A 22,034-nucleotide genomic window follows, 5' to 3' on the forward strand; every position below is an offset into this window, starting at 1 on the left:
AAGAGACAGAATATAGCCTTAATGCCCTAGTGTAGTCGATAGGCTTGAAGACCATAGACTATTTGTACACACTGATTCGCGCGGAATTTTGAATTGTTGTGAAATGGTAGCAAAATGCCGTCCCACGGGTTCTTTGGCAAGAATGTTAACAACAGTATGTGGGGTATTCAAGATAATGTAACCCAGAATTCTTACCGAATTTCTTTAGTTATGACAATGTTCAAACTTGCTTTTAAAATCATGTTCTACATGTCTCGTTATACCAAACTTGTGAAAGTAATATGGCCGATTATTCTTGTCGCAGGACACTGAAATTGCGTACTACTGAACATGGGACAATTTTATTAGGGTTTATAATTTGGCCCTGAACTGGGTTTTTAAGGCATGATAAAACATACTGATCAGAGTAAGCCTCTGTTTGGACGTCTTGAATAAGAAAAGCTCACCTGTGAGCAAAACTGTTACAAGAAGGATTGAACTCTTACTCCACTGCTCGAAAGGCAGTGGAATAGCAGTTAGCATGCTTACCTCATCCTCACATGTCGTATGATATTTCAATATATACATATATATATATATATATATATATATATATATATATATATATATATATATATATATATATATATATATATATATATATATATATATATATATATATATATATATATATATATATATATATATATATATATATATATATATATATATATATATATATATATATATATATATATATATCATCATATATATATATATATATATATATATATATATATATATATATATATATATATATATGTATATATTATAATAGGTATACAAACAATAAAATAAGCCACGATGCTTTCATTAGAGATGTTTGAAAAATCTGTGTTTAAGCTCTTTACATGAATGTCATTGGTTTTCCTAGACTAGACATTTGTTTTTTGTTTTTTGTTTTTTATATACTGATATATTCTTGAGCAATAAGATTCCCTAAACCATCTCGGCAAAGAAATTCAAACATTTTTCCTTAGTATTCCTACGTTCGCAGCATCACCAGGAAAAACACGACGTTAAATAAGCATACACTGACCACAGCGTCTCTAACACCCTCTCAGATGTTTGTGTTTACAAAACACCCGAGCAATAAAAGTCATGACAAACTGCCATATAACTCAGGAAAACGTAAATTCGTTTAAAATATATGTTTTTCCTTACCATGCGTTTAAAAAAATACTGAGATGATAATATGGAGCATAACAGATTGAGGAATATGTTACTATCAGCTTCTATGTTCACTACTGCATGTCAGAATCCACGGATCTTCATGGCAAGATTGTGAAGTGAGGAAACACACTGCCTCTCTGAAGAGCCCAATGGTGATTATGCTGCAGAAGGTGATCCAAGTGTAAGGTAGCTCTCGACGTGTAACTTGCGGGGTTAAGACCCCGACGGCGAGGCAGACGGAGGGTAGAAGAGCTACGTAACTTAAGTAAGGGAGGTAGGTGGGTGGTAGTGGTGCTCTGCTGGAGGAGGTGGAGCCTGGAAGAGCGTCGTGTTGCATGGCTGCTGAGTTCTCGCCTGTACTCGCAAGGGGAAAAGAAAAGTTTGTTTAGAGGCTTTAATGCTTGGAGGACAAGCTTTCAAGTTAAGTCGTTAATTAATGTAACTTGTAACGTGAACATTTCCAGGTGTTACAGCCATGACTTAATGCAATTACTTCTTTCTGTAGTTGATATCACAATCTATTCTTAATTAAAACTAAATTAAACAGGAGTCAGCGACGTGCAATATGTTTCAAAACAAATTTAATGCTTCTAGCTCACAAAATAAATCTTATTTGCTGGTAAACGTAATTCTCAAAAAGAGGAAATATTATTATGAAAGCAGGTGAGGGGGTAGACTTTGCTATAAGCAGAACTATTATCCAGCTCTCTCTTAGTTTCACAAGTTAGTTTTACACTTACACACACACACACACATATATGCATATATATATATATATATATATATATATATATATATATATATATATATATATATATATATATATATATATATATATATATATATATATATATATATATATATATATGCAATAAGATCACAGTAAACAGGTGATTTCAGAATATGCAAAACAACCACACTGAAAGAATAGAGAAATTCCAAGCGCTTTCGTGACTACTCACATTATCAAGGATAATGTGAGTAGTCACGAAAGCGCTTGGAATTTCTCTATTCTTTCAGAGTGGTTGTTTTGCATATATGTATATATATATGTATATATATATGTATATATATATATGTATATGTATATATATATATATATATATATATATATATATATATATATATATATATATATATATATATACTGAGGCACGGTATCGACACCATACCCAGCTCTTCTAGGGTAGGGTAGGTGCCTGAGCCAGATCTTGCAGCTCAGAAGACTGTCATTCCCATTAGCCCCCTTGGGGCGGGGATGGCAGACCAGAGAGGCCTAGCTTCTCCCTACGAGCCCCGTGAGGGCGGGGAATGTGGCTAGGCCTGGGGACAATTGGTCCCAAAGATGAGGGGGCACTTGTGCCTTCTCCCATGGGAGACTTAGGTCTCAGACACTCCCAAGACAGGGAGCCAAGGCCGGGCCACCACTTGGAAAAGGCCCGGGCCGGGAGAATACCGGCGAATCATGGAGAAGAGACACGGTGGCTTAAAAAAAACGAAAAACTTTCACCATCATTCACTCCATCACTGTCTTGCCAGAGGGGAGACAGACATACCTAACATATATACAGCATCGGATGATATCCTTATTATGTATCTCATACCCATCCTCAGGCCGGCAGTGAAAAGATTACAAATGTTCACGAGAGATCCAGTGACCAGACTTACCCCTTTTCCTCACCCCCTCCCATCTATTCCTCCAATTATCACGAATGAATTATACTTTAACCAACTAAACTTAGCCTGTACAATGCTTTTGAGGAAATCATGAGAAAAATATGCAAAAAGCTAATAGTTTTGTTTTTACTGTGTAAGTACGTATGTGACTTTTGGTACAAATTTACAAGTGGCCTCGCCACTAGTTGCAAGGTTAGTAAATAACTTTTTAATGTGGCCAGACTCCATCGTTCTGAATAACCCTCCGGCTTAGCTACTCTGTATGACTCGTGATTTAGTGTCCGAGCCTTCACCTTCTCTCCTCCACCCTGACTGACCTGCTATGACATGGACGGTAACAGTATCCCTGGTGAAGTTGCTGTAGCAGCAGGAGTAGACACCGGAGTCGCTGGGGGTGGCATCGGCTACATAGAGGCGACTCCTAATGTAACCGGCCGCGGCGTCGCCCTTCACGCTGTGAAAGACATTGCAGTCAGTTTTTTCATACTGTGAGAAGCAATGACGCATTAAGTTCTGACAGATGCGAGATGTACTGATATATAATTTTCCACAGAGAGAGACTGACAGACAGCAAGTCGCTTATTACAAGAGATTTTAATAGAAGAGTCTCGCTAGTACCAAGAGGACTATTATGCTCGCGTATGCCTCCAATGATGAGAAAACTCAAGATGACGATATTTTGAGGATTTGTTCTAGCGTTTTATAAGTTTATACCATAGGTTAGTTTATTGGTTTAAGTGCTCTCATGGTTACCTGTAAGGCCTTAGTGTGCAGAGGGATGTTTAAGTTTAAAAGAGTACTTGTATAGCCTACAGGTTGAGCAGCCAGCAGACATAGGGCTTAGGTAATACAGCCTAGGACCTAGGTCCTAGGTTGTATTACCTTAGCTCTATGCTACCTTCATTTTCTGGTGGCCTGGTGGCTAACGCTCTCGCTTCACACGGCGAGGGTCTGGGTTCGATTCCCAGCCAGAGTAGAAACATTGGGCGTGTTTCTTTCCACCTGTTGTCTATATTCCCCATCAGTAAAATGGGTATCAGGGTGTTAGTCGACTTTTGTGGGTCGCATCCTGGGACACTGACCTAATTTGCCCGACTTGCGGAACATAACAAGGGGCTTTCTATATAGCAGTATGTCACTGATCTCAGCTAGGCCTGTATACCATGTACATGTACTTGTAGTAAATAAATATTTCCAGTAAGTCTATCCCGTGTGTACCCACTGGGCTCTCTTTTCTTTCTCTCTCATATCTCCTCTACTCACAGAGGATATGAAACGAGGAATGCGTCTCTCTGTGTGTATAATTCCTCTTTTAGGGGATTAAAGTATTCTTGACTGGTGGTGTACAAGTGATACGCAGCCATAGTGACGATAGGATTTAAACCTAATAAGATATCTCTTCTTATTTTCTGATATCTTAGCTGGTTTGTCCCCTGTCCAGTGCTATTGGTGGCGATATCAGCTCTTCGATAGTGCTATCAGGTGACTCAGCACGTGTCGTATAGCCATTACCATCCTCGCCTCTAGTTACATATGTTTAAGATTTCACAACACAGATTCGACTCACCTGTGCCTTCTCGGATGTCCTTTGGTAAGTATTGGATTACTATCTAAGCTTAATAAATGCCTTCTATAAAGCACTGACTTGCCTTGTTTGCTTTGTTTGCGCTTCAAGATTTACGCTTAAAGATGACCAAGAAACCACGGGATGTAATATTTACACTTATATCCTGATCATATATTAACAAAAAAGCATGACCTCTTCAACTGATTATATTAATACTATTATTATTATTATTTTCAAAATATACTCAATACCATCATACCTAGGGCTGCCTGTTCAACATATTCCTCCCATTAACTCACCTTCATACCCCTAATTCAGCACCTAGCTCACCTGATACCTCCCCTAGATGTGTTGTAGGTGAGTGTGGTGGCATCGCGTCTCCACGTGACGGGACCATGGGGAAAAGGGACTTTCTCGATGACACACTTGAGTTCTATCATACTGCCACTGTTGTAGTGTTTCTCCAACACCTTGGTTCCTCTCTCGTCCACCACCCTCGCCACTGGCTCTGTGGAACCCAAGATTATTATTATTATTATTATTATTATTATTATTATTATTATTATTATTATTATTAGTGTTATTCAACGAACATTCTGTATCCCACCGAGGCACGGTGACCTAAATTTAGTAATTTATACAGGAGAAGGGGTTACTAGCCCCTTGCTCCCGGCATTTTAGTCGCTTCTTATGACACGCATGGCCTACGGAGGAAGAGTTCTTTTCCGCTTCCCCATTGGGAATTATTATTATTATTATTATTATTATTATTATTATTATTATTATTATCATTATTATTATTATTATTATTATTATTATTATTATTATTATTATTATTATTATTATTATTATTATTATTATTATTATTATTATTTGATCACTTCTAACATACAGAGGTAGAAAGACATTATATATATAGGCGGAGAGTCAGATGTGACGCACGTGACCTGAGGAATGTCATAAGAACATAAGAATGGAGGAACACTGTAGAAGGCCTACTGGCCCATGCGAGGCAAGTCCTTATCAAAACAACCTCTACCTATGATGAGGACGGGTAGACGATGAAATCATGTGACTCCTGTGTTGTTGGGTTGGTGCTGCTTAAGTATCATGTATGCCAATGTTTTTGAAATTTCAAAAACATTGGCATACATGATAAAGGAAAGGCAAACAGATTCAATTCCAGGAAATAAATGATTGATCCAGTTGACTCTCAACGAAACACCTCCCACTGAAGAGCAGGGAATGCTAAATTAAATTAACAATGACTGATACTGGAGCTGTTAGCTTAGAATTTTATCAAAAATATCCAGCTTCACTCAGCGCGTAAATGGACGTGGAAATCATGTAACTTAATAATTTCCTGATATGAAATCATCTTGACATGACATTCCCAGGCATGGACATTGCACACGCATTTCCCGTCAATGAACAACCTTTAATGAACATTAGCAAAGTATTTCCTGATATGGGACCAGACTCAAATATATCAAATTATTTTTGATAAGTAACCACTCCAAGAGCTGTTCTGAAATAAACCAAATAAAATTATATTTACTAATGCTTAGTCATTATTGCTGGATACAGTAAGAAGCTGTCCATATGGATATTGTATTATTGTATTATTGTATTATTGTATTATTCAAACAGTTTAACAATAAATTTATTATGTATTTTCATGAGCAATATCTACAGAAGAGGAATGCTCATGCTAAATTTATAATATTTAATTCTATACTGTGTATATTCTGTGTTTACGAACACTAACTTCACCGTAAAATAAAGCTGACATATGTTTTTTACACATACTTTGTATGTGTAAAAATGTCTTAATCCAAGTTATTTGTGTAAATATCTTATTTATGTTTACAAATCTGTTCGGCAGTAGCTGTCATACCGGTGCTGAGTACTCACCTCCTTCAAGGAAACGACGAAACATACGTAGTCTCCCTACTGCCTGGATAGACGATTAGTACCCCTTTTAACACAAGTTGTAAAGTAATATGTTTGGGTAAATAGTTAATAATACGAGGTAAGACATTAGATATAGTGTTTTTGTAGGATCGATGGCTGAGTGGATAAGGTGACATGTACGTTGTGTTGTTTCTTGAGGCGAGACAATGTGTCGTGAGGTGGAACCCTGGCCTGCCACCGTTTGGTAAATAATTAAATAATTCAAAACCACTTATTTCGTGGCTCCATATATATATATATATATATATATATATATATATATATATATATATATATATATATATATATATATATATATATATATATATATATATATATATATATATATATGTATATGCAAAACCACCACTCTGAAAGAATAGAGAAATTCCAAGCGCTTTCGTGACTACTCACATTATCAAGGAACTAGTTCCTTGATAATATTGATCTTATTGCATATATGTATATATATATATTGATCTTATTGCATATATATATATTGATCTTATTGCATATATGTATATATATATATATATATATATATATATATATATATATATATATATATATATATATATATATATATATATATATATATATATATATAATTTGTTTTTTCGTGGTTACTTTTAAAAATGTGTGTTTTAGGTGTAGTTGGAATTTTGAAGTTTTAGTGGTAGTTGTGGTTGGTGGTAGTAGTTGTGGCATTGGTGGTAAGTATGGTGTTTCTGGTAGTATCAGTGTTGGTAGTATTTATAGTGTCAGGTACTGTGGTGAATGTTGTAGAGTGGAGAAGTATATAAACCCGCTGACAGTGTTTATAGATAACGAAGGTGATAAGTGTACTGATTGAGGTGGTACTGACCGTGACAGTGGACGTGGAATTGACATTGACAAAAAATAGTGGTAGAGGCAAGTGACGACAGTGAGGAAATGAAGAAGAGTATAATAATGGTATAGCTTCCTTACTTGAACCTAACTGGATATGCACGAATTTGTTTTACTCGTTGTATGTGTGTGTGTATTCACCTGTGTGTGTGTGTGTGTGTGTGTGTGTGTGTGTGTGTGTGTGTGTGTGTGTGTGTGTGTGTGTGTGTGTGTGTGTGTGTGTGTGTGTGTGTGTGTGTGTGTGAGTGTGTGTGTACTCACCTATTTGTACTCACCTATTTGTGGTTGCAGGGGTCGAGTCACAGCTCCTGGCCCCGCCTCTTCGCTGATTGCTACTAGGTCCTCTCTCTCCCTGCCCCATGAGCTCTATCATACCTCGCCTTAAAACTATGTATGGTTCCTGCCTCCACCACATCACTTTCTAGGCTATTCCATGGCCTGACTACTCTATGACTGAAGAAATACTTCCTAACATCCCTTTGATTCATCTGAGTCTTCAACTTCCAATTGTGACCTCTTGTGTCTGTGTCCCATCTCTGGAACATCCCGTCTTTGTCCACCTCGTCTATTCCGCGCAGTATTTTATATGTCGTTATCATGTCTCCCCTGACCCTCCTGGCCTCCAGTGTCGTCAGGCCGATTTCCCTCAACCTTTCTTCATAGGACAATCCCCGTAGCTCTGGGACTAGTCTTGTTGCAAACCTTTGCACTTTCTCTAATTTCTTGACGTGCTTGACTAGGTGTGGATTCCAAACTGGTGCTGCATACTCCAGTATGGGCCTGACGTAGATGGTGTACAGAGTCTTAAACGAATCCTTACTGAGGTATCGGAACGCTATCCGTAGGTTTGCCAGGCGCCCGTATGTTGCAGCAGTTATCTGATTGATGTGCGCCTCAGGAGATATGCTCGGTGTTATACTCACCCCCAGATCTTTTTCCTTTAGTGAGGTTTGCAGTCTTTGGCCATCTAAACTATATTGTGTCTGCGGTCTTCTTTGCCCTTCCCCAATCTTCATGACTTTGCATTTGGCAGGGTTAAATTCAAGGAGCCAGTTGCTGGACCAGGCTTGTAGCCTGTCCAGATCTCTTTGTAGTCCTGCCTGATCCTCGTCCGATTCGATTCTTCTCATTAACTTCACATCGTCTGCAAACAAGGACACTTCTGAGTCTATCCCTTCCGTTATGTCGTTCACGTATACCAAGAACAGCACAGGTCCTAGGACTGATCCCTGTGGAACCCCGCTTGTCACAGGCGCCCACTCTGACACCTCGTCGCGTACCATGACTCGTTGTTTCCTCCCTGTCAGATATTCTCTGATCCATTGCAGTGCCTTTCCTGTTATGTGTGCCTGGTCCTCTAGCTTTTGCAGTAACCTCTTGTGAGGAACTGTGTCGAAAGCCTTCTTGCGTGTGTGTGTGTGTGTGTGTGTGTGTGTGTGGTGTGTGTATGTGTATGTGTATGTGTGTGTGTGTGTGTGTGAGTGTGTGTGTGTGTGTGTGTGTGTGTGTGTGTGTGTGTGTGTGTGTGTGTGTGTGTGTGTGTGTGTGTGTACTCACCTAGTTGAGGTTGCGGGGGTCGAGTCCTAGCTCCTGACCCCGAGTGTATGTGTGTGTGTGTGTGTGTGTGTGTGTGTGTGTGTGTACTCACCTATTTGTACTCACCTATTTGTGGTTGCAGGGGTCGAGTCTTAGCTCCTGGCCCCCCCTCTTCACCGGTTGCTACTGGGCTCTCTCTCCCCGCTCCATGAGCTTTATCAAACCTCGTCTTAAAACTGTGTATGGTTCCTGCCTCCACTACGTCATTTTCTAGGCTATTCCACTGCCTTACAACTCTATGACTGAAGAAATACTTCCTAATATCTCTCTGACTCATTTGTGTCTTCAACTTCCAATTGTGGCCTCTTGTTTCTGTGTCCCCTCCCTGGAACATCCTGTCTTTGTCCACCTTGTCTATTCCACGCAGTATTTTATATGTCGTTATCATGTCTCCCCTGACCCTCCTGTCCTCCAGTGTCGTCAGGCCGATTTCCCTTAATCTTTCTTCATAGGACATTCCCCTTAGCTCTGGAACTAACCTTGTCGCAAACCTTTGTACTTTCTCTAGTTTCTTGACGTGCTTTATCAAGTGCGGGTTCCAAACAGGTGCTGCATACTCCAGTATGGGCCTGACATACACGGTGTACAGTGTCTTGAACGATTCCTTACTAAGGTATCGGAATGCTGTTCTCAGGTTTGCCAGGCGCCCATATGCTGCAGCAGTTATCTGGTTGATGTGTGCTTCCGGAGACATGCTCGGTGTTATACTCACCCCAAGATCTTTCTCCTTGAGTGAGGTTTGCAGTCTTTGGCCACCTAGCCTATACTCGGTCTGTGGTCTTCTGTGCCCTTCCCCTATCTTCATGACTTTGCATTTGGCAGGATTAAATTCGAGAAGCCATTTGCTGGACAAGGTGTCCAGTCTGTCCAGGTCTCTTTGAAGTCCTGCCTGGTCCTCATCAGATTTAATTCTCCTCATTAACTTCACATCATCTACAAACAGGGACACTTCTGAGTCTAACCCTTCCATCATGTCGTTCACATATACCAAAAATAGCACTGGTCCTAGGACCGACCCCTGTGGGACCCCGCTCGTCACAGGTGCCCACTGTGATACATCATTACGTACCATGACTCGTTGTTGTCTCCCTGTCAGGTATTCTCTGATCCATTGCAGTGCCCTTCCTGTTATATGCGCCTGATGCTCTAGCTTCTGCACTAATCTCTTGTGAGGAACTGTGTCAAAGGCCTTCTTGCAGTCCAAGAAGATGCAATCAACCCACCCCTCTCTCTCGTGTCTTACTTCTGTTATTTTATCATAAAACTCCAGAAGGTTTGTGACACAGGATTTGCCTTCCATGAATCCGTGCTGGTTGGCATTTATACTCTTGTTCCGTTCCAGGTGCTCCACCACTCTCCTCCTGATAATCTTCTCCATAATTTTGCATACTATTCACGTCAATGACACAGGTCTATAGTTTAGTGCCTCTTTTCTGTCTCCTTTTTTAAAAATGTGAACTACATTTGCCGTCTTGCATACCTCAGGTAGTTGCCCAGTTTCCAGGGACGTGTTGAAGATTGTGGTAAGTGGCACGCACAACATATCTGCTCCCTCTCTAAGGACCCACGGGGAGATGTTGTCCGGTCCCATTGCCTTTGAGGTATCGATGTCCCTTAGCAGTTTCTTCACCTCCTCCTCATCTGTATGTATGTCGTCCAACACTTGTTGGTGTATTCCTTGCTGGTGTCCCCATCTGGTCTGTCCCCCCAGAGTCCTTCCTGACTCTACTGTAAATACTTCCCTAAATCTCGTGTTGAGCTCCTCACATACCTCTTGATCGTTTCTTGTGAGTTCTCCACCTTCTTTCCTCAGCCTTATCACCTGGTCCTTGACTGTTGTCTTCCTCCTAATGTGGCTATACAGCAGTTTCGGGTCAGATTTGACTTTCGATGCTATGTCGTTTTCATACTGTCGCTGGGTCTCCCTCCTTATCTGTGCATACTCGTTTCTGGCTCTTCTACTAATCTCCTTGTTTTCCTGGGTCCTATGCCTCCTGTACCTTTTCCATTCTCTGTTGCACTTAGTTTTTGCCTCCCTACACCTTCGGGTAAACCAAGGACTCGTTTTGGTCTTCCTATTATTTCTGTTTCCCTTGGGAACAAAACTTTCCTCTGCCTCCTTGCACTTTGTTGCCACATATTCCATCATCTCGTTTACTGATTTTCCTACCATTTCTCTGTCCCACTGAACCTCCTGCAGGAAGTTTCTCATACCTGTGTAGTCCCCCCTTTTATAGTTTGGCCTGACCCCTTCAGTTCCTGTTACCTTCTCCACTTGTAACTCTACTATATAATCAAAACTCCGCACCACATGATCGCTAGCTCCAAGGGGCCTCTCGTAAGTGATGTCCTCAATGTCTGAACTGCTCAGGGTGAACACAAGATCCAGTCTTGCTGGCTCATCCTCCCCTCTCTCTCTGGTTGTGTCCCTGACATGTTGATGCATGAGGTTTTCAAGTACCACATCCATCATCTTGGCTCTCCATGTTTCGGGACCCCCATGTGGCTCCAGGTTTTCCCAGTCGATCTCCCTGGGGTTGAAATCGCCCATTACCAGTAACTTTGCTCTGCTCGAGTGAGCTCTTCTTGCTACTTCAGCCAGTGTGTCCACCATCACCCTGTTGTTTTCTTCGTACTCCTCTCTTGGCCTCCTGCAGTTCTGTGGTGGGTTATACATCACTCCAATGACTACTTTATGTTCTCCGGACTGAATTGTACCTACAATGTAGTCTCTTTCTCCAATCATGTCCATGCCTTCCATTTCCTCAAATCCCCATCGGTGTTTTATGAGCAGTGCAACCCCTCCTCCCCTTCTACTCCTTCTATCTTTCCTCAGGATCTGATATCCCATTGGGAAGATTGTGTCTGTTATTGTCTCAGCGAGTTTTGTTTCTGTGACTGATATGATGTCTGGGGATTTTTCACTGATTCTTTCGTTCCACTCCTCATGTTTATTCGTTATTCCATCCGCGTTTGTGTACCAAACTTTCAGTTTCTTTTCTATCATTGTGGTCATGCAAGAATATTGGGGTTGGGGGAGCGAGAGCCTTGGTGGGGGCCTATATGGGGCTGTGGTGTAGGTGGGGTTTGTGATGATGGGGGTGGGGTCAGAATGCCCATAAGGGACAGCTGTTGGGGTGAGGTTTGTGATATGGGGGTTGGTGGCAGAGGGAACAGTGAGTGGGTTGTAGTATAGGTTGCTCAGTTGCATTGGGAATGTCGTGGTTGGAGTCTTTTGGTGGGAGATTCTGTGGGGTGTGTTTGCCCTTCCTCCTGTGTCTGGGTCCTGCTCATCTTCGTCATTGCCTCTCGTTCCTCCTTGCGTCTCTGTACCCTCTCTTTCAGTGTAGTCCTTTCGTCTTGTGTTCTGTCGCGGTCGAGGTATACTCTCTGGTACCCCTGTTTGTCCCCCAGTCTTGCTTTCTCTTGCAGAATCCTGGTTCGAACTGATTCTTCCTTGAAAATTACTTTGACAGGCCGTATCCTTCCACTCGCAAACCACCCAATTCTCTGAAAATTTGTCACCTGGGTCATATCGCCCTCACCTATTGTTTTCATGATGCCTTCAATCATTTTTTTCTCCTCCTGTTTTATTTCTTCAAAGTTGTCCCCCTTGGCTTCTTGGAGCCCGTACACAAAAACTGACCTCGCCCTTTCCTCCTCCCACTGAGTCTCCATCTGCTTCCTCTGAGGCATTTTATTTCCTTCCATTGACATGTTCTTGCCTTCAGTCCCTGTCATATCCGGAACTTCTATTCTCAGTGAACTGTCTTTCATGACCAGCTGTCCCTTGCTACTGCAGTTGGCTGTTAGAATCTCTGCATATAGCATACCTTCATTGTCTTCGGACCTGTCATTTGATCTTAGTGTACTCCTCGTCTTTTCCCTGGCCCCACGTGGGTCTGATAAGGCCTTCGCGTACGGCATGTCTCCGTTGCTGCTTACCGTCCCCTTGTCTGCGCCTGATGTCACATCTGAATTGTCATTTGTCTCTCTAATCTGTTTCAGGCTTTGTGTGTGTGTGTGTGTGTGTGTGTGTGTGTGTGTGTGTGTGTGTGTGTGTGTGTGTGTGTGTGTGTGTGTGTGTGTGTGTGTGTGTGTGTGTGTGTTGTGTGTAATATCACAATCAGCAGAACAGCCATTCTGAAAAAATAGTGAAATTCCAAGCGCTCTCGTGATTTTTCACATTTTCAAGGAACTGTAAAATAAAAGATCAACAAGAAGGCACAAAAAGACGAGACTACACCACACGGCTAACTAGCACAAATCCAAAATAAATCTTTTTTAACCCCCTCGCAACCCCCTTCCACCAGATAGCTCCCATTCCTCAATATAGAAATCCTGCCGCAGCCCTTGCCAGATTGTCAGTAATCCAGAATAGCTCAATAAAATTTATACGTTATCAAGGACATTCGCACTTATTTTCACTGAGATACTTCAGTCTTCTCTCCCAGGATGCCTCCCCATAACTGCCGGCTAACGGACAGGCATCTACTTACTGCTAGGTGAACAGGGGCAGCAGTAAGTTTATTTAGGTGTAGGTACACACGAGTATCAATTATCAAAGCCCAAACAAGTCAGACAAAGTAACTTATTTCCATACCAAACGGGTGGCCTGGTGGCTGAAGCTCTCACTTCGCATTCGGAGGGTCCGGGATCGATTCTCGGCTGTTGAAAACATTTCGAAGCATTTCCTTACACCTGTTGTTCTGTTCATCTAGCAGCAAATAGGTACCTGGGTATTAGTTGACTGGTGTGGGTCGCGTCCTGGGGAGACAATGGAAATAAGTTAGACAGTTCTCGGTGACGCACTGACTTGCTTGGGTCGTCCTGGGTGGCTAACCCTCAGGGGTTAAAAATCCGAACGAAATCTTATCTTATCACCTGTGCTGGGGAGCGATCCTCGGTCCCTCAGACCAGATCAGGTCTTAAATCTTCACAGTCTAATAATAATAATTTTTGTTTTTACAAGTATATGATGCAACTTATACAGACCATAGCTGACATCAATGACGTACTTTATAGAAAGCCCCTTGTTATGCAGAGCATTTTGGGCATCTTAGGTTAATTTTGTCCCAAGGATGTGACCCACACCAGTCGGCTAGCACCCAGGTACCTATTTGCTACGTGAACAGGGATAGCAGGTGTAAGGAAACACGCCCAGTATTTCCTACCATACCGAGGATCGAACCACGGACACTCAGTGTTCGAGCTGAGTGCGCTACCAACAGTTGTACACAGTACTATGTTATACTTTTTGTGGGGTCTGGCTATGTGGTACAGTACTGAGTCTGATGCAGAGTGCGCATGTTCGATTCCTCCTATGGCCTGGGATAATGTTCTATATATAGATTTAATTATATATAAGTTACACCTTTATATACCATTTTCCCAGATCCAAAGAAAACGAGACATTACATTTTGAGGGGAATCTCTTTCATACTGTACTCGTAGGTATGGCACGCGTCCGGGATAAAATTAGACTTCGATTCTCTTCGTTTCGAGTTGAGGTTGCCTATAATGGGAACCAATATTCTTCCTGCCCTATGAATCAGGCGAACCAACTGTGAACGAAGGGGTTTTCCCCCGCACTAGTCAAGTTAATTGTTTCATTCTCTGCTTCGTTAGTAAGTTACCAGCTCCTAATGGTGCCTCGCATTTTTCTTCATATTTTATGATGAAGATCCGCTTTCTCGTCGGGAATTTAACTGTGTAAAAAGAATTTCAATAAGTTTTTTTTTCATTAAGAAAATAGTAGGTTTGCAGCTGTTACTGAGAAAAATTTGATTTTTGTCACCGTTTAGTTTAAGTAGGTTTTTGAAGCCATAACTAGGTAAAGTTTTTTTAGGACTGATGACAAGACGCTGGTGATTCTCCTTCAGCAGCTCAACGAGCTCCGGAAGTAGTTATATCAAAGTAGTTATATCAAGGAGCTCTGGATGCCGTTTGCAGCTCAATCACTGGTGGAACTGACGCCGACCTGAGCAGTTCACTCAGTGGAAATGTAATGAGTCAGGTCCTTCTCTATCACACGACTCAGGGTGGGTTTGACGGCAGGAAATTCTATTCAGAGAAAACGCGTTCATCTCGTCCAGGATGTCTAGAGTCGATAACTTTATTAGGCACACCGTACCCATCCTGTGGGTGGTAATAAAATAAAATTAGAGAGCACTGGGTAAAATAGTAAAGATGACCTACTTACGTATCTGGATTAAAAAAAAAGTGTATTGCGTTCACGGAAGAAGGGAAGACATAGATGGCAGAAAAACCTATGTTGTGACAATGGTTCCTTCTTTGTAGAATCTTATCGAGGCTTAAAACTAGATAAAGTTAAACTTTGTCATGTCTAAAGTTGTACCATTGTTTTCTCTTTATACGTTTTTTTCAGTATTACGAGTAATTAGTTATACACAATGCATTTAGCCGCAAAAACATACAAAATAAAGCATATTAATGGCTATAAATTTTGAATGTGAAACTGCACGACCACCAGGTGGTGATATAAAAAAAATAGAATCGAGTAAATCTCTTTCAGAGGTTCTGTACTAGATAAGCATAAATGCATCACAGAAAGAGCAACCGTAAGTGGTAATGCACCAGTATGTAAAGTAAAAGGACACAAGTGCAACTAATGTGACATTTATTGTGGCAACGTTTCGCTCTCCAGGAGCTTTATCAAGCTTGATAAAGCTCCTGGAGAGCGAAACGTTTCCACAATAAATGTCACATTAGTTGCACTTGTGTCCTTTTACTTTACATATTGTCGGTAATTCTACCAACTTTATTACAATGCACCAGTAGATGACACCTGCGTACAAAACCTGCTGACAAGAAATGCAGAAACACCTGCAAACAATACGTACAGATCATTCCTGCAGACAGTGCTACAGAGAGCACTGTAAATATCAGGTGCAGATAACACCTACAATTCTCAGCTATAGACAAAACCTGGGTACCACACCAGCAGTCAACACCTGCCCACAGCACCTGCAGTTCTCAACAGTAGAAAAAACCTGCAGACAGATATCTGGGTACCACACCAGCAGACAAGTGTAAGTGCCAGGAATGGCATACCATTTTTATTTTTCTGTTTTATGCAAATTCTTTTCTTCTCTCCTTTCCCACGTCCCGTTTTTACTTATTTTCTTATTATTTCCCATATATCATTCTTAACTTTTCACAATAATTTTTTTGCTCATTCACAGTCGCATATGGAGACTTTTATTAAAAACGAATTGTTGCTCAATGAGAGCTTTTAGTAAATAAAAGTAATAATAATAACTTAGTTAACGAAACTTTTTTTTACAAAGTTTAACAAAGTCCTAGGCCTTCTATATCAGAACTGCTTATCTCACCCGACTGATAACTCATCATGCATCAAATATCGTTGGAGCGCAGCTGAATTGCTGCTGGAACTCTTATGTGTGAACTGTGACCAGTGATATACCTAGTGAAACACAAACGTTGATTTGAAGTGGCTGTAGGAGGCCTTCCTTCACTCCCCCCTCGCCTACCTCCCCTCCTTCCCCGATATGGAACTCAGCCATTCGCCTCTATTTACTTATGGTCTAGAGGCGGTTTTTGCCAGACCACGTAAATGCTTGAGTGCCCGTGTCAGTTCTCTGTGCCGCACTCCACTCATCTTACGAATATGTCTCCTGTGTGCCTACTTGCCTGCTACAATCAAATATCCAAGTGGTTGACACGGGCTTAGCAAGCACATTCAAGCAAGTTTGAAAGCAGCACTCCAAGCTAGCCAGGACAAGCTAAGGCAGCCTGCAGTTACAGCTGTCCTGACCCCCAGCATGTCTATGTATACGTTCTACAGTGCTGCTGGCATACCAGTGTTTCCTGTAGTGGCTTAGTTAAGAACAATTTAACGAGCATTGCAGTACTAACTTTTTAAGTGGGACATGCCAGAGGTTCACCTATAAACATAGTAAGTTTGTGCTGAAGTGCATTCACCACAGAGTGAACATTCGTCTGTCATACGTGTGCTAGAAGTGTTAAGTGCTGCAGGTTTGTTGTAACTATTTGCACGAGTGGATTTCACTGACTTAGGACATTGTGCTACCATCAGTACCTACGTAGGCTTAAAATGAGTGAGGAATGTATGGCCTGTTGGGTGACCTTGAAAATGGCACTAATAGACCCGCATGCCACTTACACCCATACTGCGTGTGTCTAGTGAGGTGAATGTCCCTTCCTCGACTTTCCTATTCACCGGTATCCCTTAGCTCGTCGCCATTATCTACATATGGGATAAGGGCGAGTTTAGCCGATCCAGGCTAAACAGTGCTCCAAGCCAGCCAGTGAAGGCCAAGTTACACTGCAGCTACATCTGTTCTGAATCCCAGAATGCCTTTGTGAAGCACTTTGTGGTAGCACTTGCAGACTCGATTGAGAAGGCCATTGGTGAAATGCCTATGATTTTAAACTGATGGAAGATAGAGGTATGGGTGTGTGTGGGAAACAAGCAGGTTGCAACACTTGGGTTGGAAACAGTAAATGTATAAAAGGCATTCAGCATGAAGTTATAAATAAAGACAATAGATCAGGTCAGCAAACAAAGGGGGACAGCAGAGGGCAGCAAGGGACTAGCTCCCTTAAGGTTTACTATACTAATAGCAGGAGTGTAAGAAATAAGATAGATGAGCTAAGATTAATTGCAAGTGCAGGAGACATAGATATTATTGCTATAACAGAGACCTGGCTCAATCTGAAAGATAGAGAGATGCCTTCTGAATGTCACATACAAGGCTATAAATTATTCCACACTGACAGGGTCAACAGGAAAGGTGGTGGAGTAGCGATGTATGTCAGAGACAATTTAAATTGTTGTGTTAGACAAGATATTAAATTAGAAGCGTCAGCCACTGAATCTGTTTGGTTACAGCTTCTCGAGGGCCGAGAAAAACTAATTTTGGGTGTGATTTACAGGGCCCCAAATCTTGATAGGGAGTGCAGTAAACTTCTATGGGACGAAATTCGTAAGGCATCTACATACGAAAATGTTGTGCTAATGGGAGATTTCAACTATAGACAGATTGACTGGAGCAATTTGACAGGAAATTTAGAGTCAGGTGACTTTCTTGATACGATCCAGGATTGTTTTTTAAAACAGTTTGTGACAGAGCCAACTAGGGGAAATAACCTCCTTGACTTGGTTCTTGCCAGTAGGGAAACACTAATTAATAATCTTGAGGTTAATGATGAGCTTGGGGAAAGTGATCACAAATCACTCAGTTTTAATATATCATGGAATTCCCCTAATAATGGCAATCAAGTCTCCGTCCCTGACTTTCGCTTGGCTGATTTCATAGGACTGAAAAATTACTTAGGTGGGCTGAACTGGAATGACCTGACTAAGGGTCAGGTAGGTGGTGATGGTTGCAGATATGATGCTTTCCAGGGCATAGTTCTAGCTGCTCAGTCAAATTATGTTCCAAATAGGGAAATCAGATCAAACAAAAATGATCCTAAATGGATGAACAATAGATTAAAATATCTGATTGGTCAAAAGAGAGGCATATATAGGCAAATCAAAAGAGGAGAGGGGCAATTGAGAAATCGATATATTCAGTTAAAGAGAGAAATAAAAAAGGGAATTAGAAAAGCAAAAAGAGATTATGAGGTTAAAGTTGCAAGAGAATCGAAGACTAACCCAAAAGGATTCTTTCAGGTATACAGAAGTAAGATCAGGGACAAGATAGGCCCACTCAAAAGTTCCTCGGGTCAGCTCACTGACAGTGATAAGGAAATGTGTAGAATTTTTAACACATACTTCCTCTCAGTTTTTACACAGGAGGATACCAGCGATATTCCAGTAATGATAAATTATGTAGAACAGGACGATAATAAACTGTGTGCTATTAGGGTCACAAGTGACATGGTCCTTAGGCAAATAGATAAATTAAAACCTAACAAATCCCCAGGCCCTGATGAACTGTATGCAAGGGTTCTAAAGGAATGTAAAGAGGAGCTTAGCACACCTTTGGCTAATCTTTTCAACATATCACTACAAACTGGCATGGTGCCAGATAAGTGGAAAATGGCAAATGTGATACCTATTTTCAAAACAGGTGACAGGTCCTTAGCTTCGAACTATAGACCAATAAGCCTAACCTCCATAGTGGGAAAATTTATGGAATCAATAATTGCCGAGGCAGTTCGTAGCCACCTTGAAAAGCATAAATTAATCAACGAATCTCAGCATGGTTTTACAAAGGGGCGTTCCTGCCTTACGAATTTATTAACTTTTTTCACTAAGGTATTTGAGGAGGTAGATCATGGTAATGAATATGATATTGTGTATATGGACTTCAGTAAGGCTTTTGACAGGGTCCCACATCAGAGACTATTGAGGAAAATTAAAGCACATGGAATAGGAGGAGAAATTTTTTCCTGGATAGAGGCATGGTTGACAAATAGGCAGCAGAGAGTTTGCATAAATGGGGAGAAATCAGAGTGGGGAAGTGTCACGAGCGGTGTTCCACAGGGGTCAGTGTTGGGCCCCCTGCTGTTCACAATCTACATAAACGACATAGATGAGGGCATAAAGAGCGACATCGGCAAGTTTGCCGATGACACCAAAATAGGCCGTCGAATTCATTCTGACGAGGACATTCGAGCACTCCAGGAAGATTTGAATAGACTGATGCAGTGGTCGGAGAAGTGGCAGATGCAGTTTAATATAGACAAATGCAAAGTTCTAAATGTTGGACAGGACAATAACCATGCCACATATAAACTAAATAATGTAGATCTTAATATTACGGATTGCGAAAAAGATTTAGGAGTTCTGGTTAGCAGTAATCTGAAACCAAGACAACAGTGCATAAGTGTTCGCAATAAAGCTAATAGAATCCTTGGCTTCATATCAAGAAGCATAAATAATAGGAGTCCTCAGGTTGTTCTTCAACTCTATACATCCTTGGTTAGGCCTCATTTAGATTATGCTGCACAGTTTTGGTCACCTTATTACAGAATGGATATAAATTCTCTGGAAAATGTACAAAGGAGGATGACAAAGTTGATCCCATGTATCAGAAACCTTCCCTATGAGGATAGACTAAGGGCCCTGAATCTGCACTCTCTAGAAAGACGTAGAATTAGGGGGGATATGATTGAGGTGTATAAATGGAAGACAGGAATAAATAAAGGGGATGTAAATAGTGTGCTGAAAATATCTAGCCTAGACAGGACTCGCAGCAATGGTTTTAAGTTGGAAAAATTCAGATTCAGGAAGGATATAGGAAAGTACTGGTTTGGTAATAGAGTTGTGGATGAGTGGAACAAACTCCCAAGTACCGTTATAGAGGCCAGAACGTTGTGTAGCTTTAAAAATAGGTTGGATAAATACATGAGTGGATGTGGGTGGGTGTGAGTTAGACCTGATAGCTTGTGCTACCAGGTCGGTTGCCGTGTTCCTCCCTTAAGTCAATGTGACCTGACCTGACTAGGTTGGGTGCATTGGCTTAAGCCGGTAGGAGACTTGGACCTGCCTCGCATGGGCCAGTAGGCCTTCTGCAGTGTTCCTTTGTTCTTATGTTCTTATGTTCTTATGTTCTACAGTGTTCCGGCCGTACCTTCGGTGTTGTGAGAACTCTTGTGTGTGAGTTGTGACTAGGGATATACCTAGTGAAACACTGGAATTAGTTTTCCGTTTTGAAAGGCTAGTACCTGGTAACTCCTTTGGAGACGGCTTTTTAACTGTAACAAGCCAGAGGTTCACCTATAAACATATTAAGTTTGTGCTGATTTGTTTGTCCACAGAGTGAAAATTTGTCTGTCATTCCTAGACACGTGTGCTAGCTGTGTTAAGTGCTGCAGGTTTGGAGTAATTAACGAGTAGTGCAATATTGGTAACTCGAGACGACTGTGGCCCCGTGAATGACCTTGAAAATCGCACTGCGACCCGCAGGCCACTACACCCATATTGCCTGTGTCTAGCGAGGTGAATATCCCTTCCTTGTCCCTTCTATTCACCGGTATCCTTTAGCCCATCGCCAGTGTGAAACTCCTGTCAGCTATGAGTATAGCTGATGGTGTTGACGTAGATGATGGTGAAGGCAGATTTGAAACATATTTTAGTAAACAGGCTCGGAAAAAAAGAACGAGGCTTCCAGACATAGCTTGCTGAAAGCAATACAGTGGGCGCACACCCTCCCAAAGCTGTCAGGTTAGATTTCCCTAACAACACTGATCAAGAGACCAAGTGTAACTGGTTTTTCGAAGCTAGTGTAGATAATTATGAGAAAACGATCAAGTTTGTCCACGATGAGGATAACTACGTCTTTGTGCCTAATGAATCAGCATTTATAGACAAACTTCTCACTCGCGAATATGCCAACATCAAACTCCGAGCTGCCCCACCAAGGGCACATAAAGTGCTTATTGTCATCTACAACGTCAACAAGCACTTGAATCCTCAACCCTCGTCGACTTCCCAACAGTCTGATATTAGCTGAGTGGACTGGCCAGGGGACTCTGCCACGCTATATTCACTCCCGCGCAGCCCTCAACAGACGCTATTACATTGCATTGTGCAGACGTCCTCAACGTCGATGTTATAAGTGTCAACGCTGGGGCCACATTGCCAGGAAATGCCCATCTAAGTCACACTTGTGTGCAGTGTGTGCCAATGCTCATCCTTCTGAACGGTGTTATGATATTATCAAACAGCAACAGACTGTTGCTAAACAATGTATCAATTGTAAGACCTCAGGAGTCACAGCAGCTCATACTGACTGCAGTGTGACGGCTGATCGCATCGCAGCCAACCGCACTTCACCCTGTCCCCCTCATGATGATCCCCCAGGACTACCAGGTACCTCGGGTCTGAATACTGGCTCATGCCTGCCCTCAGACAATGGGGTTGAGCACCTCACCTGGGGAGCACGTCAACAGACCCCCATCACGTCGGCTGTCAATACCAGCCTAGCTGAGTCAGCTGACAGTCAGCCAACGAGCTCAGCTGACCGAGACTTCACGTCTCCAGATGTTCGAAGTCTTGCTCCTGTGGTATACAACCTGATGTCGCGCATAAAAGTACTGGAAACACAACAATTTCTCCTGAAACAACAACTTGAACAACACAAGGAAAGATGTGTAGAGTGTACCAACAACAAGATTGTCACAA

At 41.6% G+C, this 22,034-nt stretch overlaps 2 protein-coding genes across 2 annotated transcripts in view; both read right to left on the reverse strand.

The window, feature by feature from the left end:
* Window positions 1-22,034, reverse strand: part of Gbs-76A (Glycogen binding subunit 76A) — a 579,812-nt gene that overhangs the window by 113,509 nt on the left and 444,269 nt on the right. The gene's annotated exons all lie outside the window — the stretch shown is intronic.
* LOC128700366 (basement membrane-specific heparan sulfate proteoglycan core protein) overlaps window positions 1,268-22,034 on the reverse strand; it is a 262,686-nt gene continuing 241,919 nt past the window's right edge. The window contains exons 6-8 of the mRNA XM_053793521.2: window positions 4,787-4,964; window positions 3,207-3,343; window positions 1,268-1,566 (exon numbers count right to left, since the gene is read on the reverse strand). Of these exons, the coding sequence (XP_053649496.1) occupies window positions 1,268-1,566; window positions 3,207-3,343; window positions 4,787-4,964 (614 nt within the window). The remainder of the gene's footprint in view (window positions 1,567-3,206; window positions 3,344-4,786; window positions 4,965-22,034) is intronic.

The sequence above is a fragment of the Cherax quadricarinatus genome, chromosome 71 (genome assembly GCF_038502225.1).
Source record: "Cherax quadricarinatus isolate ZL_2023a chromosome 71, ASM3850222v1, whole genome shotgun sequence".
Classification (NCBI taxonomy): domain Eukaryota; kingdom Metazoa; phylum Arthropoda; class Malacostraca; order Decapoda; family Parastacidae; genus Cherax; species Cherax quadricarinatus.